Source organism: Octodon degus, unplaced genomic scaffold (assembly GCF_000260255.1).
Source record: "Octodon degus isolate 3935 unplaced genomic scaffold, OctDeg1.0 scaffold00067, whole genome shotgun sequence".
Taxonomy (NCBI): Eukaryota; Metazoa; Chordata; class Mammalia; order Rodentia; family Octodontidae; genus Octodon; species Octodon degus.
The window spans coordinates 2,660,251-2,664,247 of NW_004524643.1; the positions used below are offsets into that span (position 1 = coordinate 2,660,251).

Sequence of the window (3,997 nt, forward strand, 5' to 3'; positions counted from 1 at the left end):
GGGGCTGGCTGGCATGTGGTGCTGGGGGATTGAACCGCGGTCCCTATGTTTTGCTTGGCTTAGCTTGTTCTAAGTAGGTGCTTTAGACCACGGAGCCATCTCACCAGCCCCAATACATATGAATTTAAATCTACCATTTTATTACTTATAATCTAGTTGCTCTTTGTGTTCTATGACTCCCAGGGCACACTGAGTCAGCAACTGAGAATGGACGTGGTGGTACACACTTGTAATCCCAGCACATGGGAGGCTGAAAACAGTAGGATCACTACGAGTCCAAATCTACATAGTGAGATCCTGGAGACCCTGTACTAAATACAAAAAAACCCAAAACAAAACAAAAAAAACCCAACCTCAAATAGAAGAAAAGGTCCCTTTGTGAGCACACTAACACTTACCTCCGACACAGAGAATACATCCTGTTGGAGGCAGTGATTCGGAAATACTCTGGCTTTGAACGCGATGAGGTACCACTTATAGTTCCCAAACCCAACCGCTGATAGTCTCTGAAACAAGCTTTTTCCACCAACTGTTCCATTGTAGATTTCTCTGAGGCCTTCAGGGTACTTGTGGGGAGTTCACTATCATCTGAAACTGTAATGATGGAGAAAGCTTTGACAGAAATGGTTAGCTCTAAATGATTAAATTTTCTTTTGAAGAGAATCTTTACCTTAGGGTATCACATGGTATTGTACGTATTACAAACTAAGTGGTAACTTCTATAAGGTATCATAAAACAGCAATGGATAGTCAGGACATGAAATATCAGAAACTCAATTTAAAATGTCAGGGAATAACACTGTTATGTAATTCTATAGTATAATTTTGAATTCATTACCCATATTTTTGATATTTTTGTATACCAATCTAGCTCATTAATGCCGTAATTCAGTGATTTCAATTAGATTATAAAAACATACAAACAATGTCAGAGGCTAACTTTTCACTACAATTTACTTTATTTCATTTTTATTTTCTTTTACATATAGGGGGTTGAGCTTAAGAGCCTTTGCATTGAGCTATATCCTCAGTCTGAGACCGTAAGTACCTTGCTAATTTTACTAAGTGGTAAGGCTGGGCCTGAGCGTGTGATCTGGCCAGTATAGCGCCATGCTCTACTAAAATTTATCTTTCTTTTTTTTTTTTTTTTTTGGTGGAATCGGGGATTGAACTCAGGCCCTTGCGCTTGCCAGGAAAGCACTTACTCCACTGAGCCATCTCCCCAGCCCAAGAGATTTTTTTTTCTGCCCCCAGAACTAGGGATTGAACTCAGGCCCTTGTGCTTGCCAGGCAAGCACTTATTCTACTGAGCTATTTCCCTGGCCCTAAATCAATTTTTTTTTCTCTTTTTTGGGGGGAACCGGGATTGAACTCAGGCCCTTGCGCCTGCCAGGGAAGCGCTTATTCCACTGAGCCATCTCCCCAGCCCCTATTTTTCTTTTTGAGACAGTCTCACTATGTACTTCATGCTGGCTTTGAACTCATTATGTAGCTCAGGCTGACTTTCAACTCATTGTGATCCTCCGGCCTCAGCCTCCTGAGTGCTGGGATTACAGGAGGGTACCACCACACCTGACTAAAATTTATCTTTCATATAGTCCCTACACAAGTTTATCATCTGGTTTTTAGTTTACATTCAGAGCATAATTTTTATTAGAAAATTTCTAAATTAACTAGAAGCTCTGGACTTTAAAAAAAAGATTAATAGGAAACAGTTATACTTGTTTTTTTAGAAATGTTTTTGTGGCATATATGGAAAAAACCTCCTCACAGTTTGGCAATCACAGGTTATGGATTACTTTAGATTTTAGATGCCGAAGAATTTATTTAATAATCAAGAATTTGGGGGCCTGCCCCTTTGCTCAGTTCTTTAAGTGGCTGCTTCAACAAAGCAGTCAGGCTCAGGTTGCTGTGGTTCGATCCCCACAACTCAAGCCAGCCAAACCTGCCCTGATGGCATTCGGAGAAAAAAAAAGAAAAAAAAATCCTTCAATAATCAAGAATTTTAGGGCGTTTTTTGTTTTGTTTTGAAAGGACATTCCTAATTGGTACTGCTTTTTTTTTTTTTTTTTTGTCTTTTTTGATTTGCTTGCTTGTTTGTTTTTGCAGTACCGGGGATTGAACTCCGGATCTTGTGTTTGCCAGGCAAGTGCTTATTCTACTGAGCTATCTCCCTGGCCCTTGGTACTGCATGTTCTAACAAAAATCCCATGCTAAAAACTGTCCCAATTTACTTTTTAATTTATTTTTAATGTGACAGACTAGTCAAATCTAACTTTTAAGTTTTTGGAAATGTACTCGAAGTACTAATAAAGGTAAAGATAGAGTTCTCTTCCAATAAAATAAAAAATAAAAAATAAATCAACAACTTATCACCACAGATGTCTTTATATTTCAATTTGTGAGCTTCACAAAATAACAAAATCAGGGCTAGGGAGATGGCTCAGTAGAATAAGCGCTTGCCTAGCAAGCACAAGGGCCTGAGTTCAATCCCCAGTTCCACCACACAAAACAAAACAGGGGCCTGGCCTTAGCTCAGTTGTTTAAGTGGCTGCTTCCACAAAGCTGTCAGCCTCAGGTTGCTGTAGTTCAATCCCCACAACACTCCAGCCAGCCAAACCACCCCTGAGGGCATTCGGAGGAAAACAAAACAAAACAAAATAAAACAACCACAAAGTAACATAATCGGTTTCATGCCAGCCATTTATTCATAGAATACAAAGAACATTAAATAATTTGGTCTTTCATAAAGACAGTGTCTCAGGTCTCAGTATATGTCTTTTTTTTTTTTTTTTTTTTTTTTTTGAGATAGGGTCTTGGTATGCTTCCCAGGCTAGCTTTGAACTGAGAAGCTGAAGAGATTCTTGTGCCTTAGCCTCCCAAGTGACTGGGACTGGGAATGCATGTCACTGTGCCAAACTATATAATGGTTCTATTTCCTGACATCATAAAAGTTAAATTAGAAGAGTCAGCAGAAATAGGAAGAAGTAATTTTATAGCTTTACACAACTGTGAGAAGTCCATGATTCCAACAGATGGTCACTTCAGCAATGGAACAGTGGGTCTTTTCACTGCCCACAGAGTTGAGCTGTACAGTACATACTTCTCACACAGGGCATGCACACACACACACACACACACACACACACATACACACACTGGTTCTTTATACTGGTGAACTGAAATGGAGACCTCTGGCCAGTGCCCTCACTGAAAAAGAAGCTTCCTTTGAAATAGTGTTGCTGTCATAGCTAGTAGTTGTAGTGACTAAATCTAAGTAAGATCTTGATTTAAAAAAAAGGTGTACTAATAGTCTACCTTACATTATATCACATTCCCTGTAGTGTTAATTCCATAGCATACTAAATAATTGATTACACATATGAGAAAAAAAAAATCAATAATCATTATGCTGGGCTGGCCAAAGAGCTCAGCAGATTAAAGCAGCTGCAAGCAGGCACAGGGACTGGGGGTTTGCTACACAGGCCTGCCCTGTGGGCCCCACCCCTGGGGCGTGCTGAGATGGCAATTGAGATTGGGCATGGTGGCATGCACCTGCAATCCCAGCACTTGGGAGGCTGTAAACAGGAGAATCACTACAAGTCTGATCTAGTAGTGAGACCCTGAACACCCTGTAGACTCTTCCCTAAAATAACAAAACAAAAAAAAAAAAACCCAAAACCCACAAAAAAACCCAAAAAACAATCATTATGCTAACTGGTTATCTTACTCTCCCATCTGAGAAATATCTCAGCTGCCTAAATTCTATTGTTTTAAATATTTTTGTGGTGTCTTTTCTTAGCACTTAGGAATTCTTTCCCCTTAGGTTCCCTATTTTTTTTCAAAATTTTATTGACAAATAGCAATTAGACAGTTTCAAATCAAATCACTAGGACAGTTTCAACAAATAACACACTGCATATATTCTTCTTAGTGGTCAAATGCTGTACAAGATGCAGACTTGAGATCCTATTTACAAACACCATTAGAACAAATC

At 39.3% G+C, this 3,997-nt stretch overlaps 1 protein-coding gene across 2 annotated transcripts in view; it reads right to left on the reverse strand.

Annotated features, from left to right (window-relative positions):
- Sbf2 (SET binding factor 2) overlaps positions 1-3,997 on the reverse strand; it is a 508,807-nt gene that overhangs the window by 63,263 nt on the left and 441,547 nt on the right. Inside the window, exon 26 of one of the 2 annotated variants that reach the window (XM_004634868.2) lies at positions 399-594. In XM_004634868.2, the coding sequence (XP_004634925.1) occupies positions 399-594 (196 nt within the window). Of the gene's footprint in view, positions 1-398; positions 613-3,997 lie in introns of both variants that reach the window. The other variant, XM_023719341.1, reaches the window with a different exon arrangement.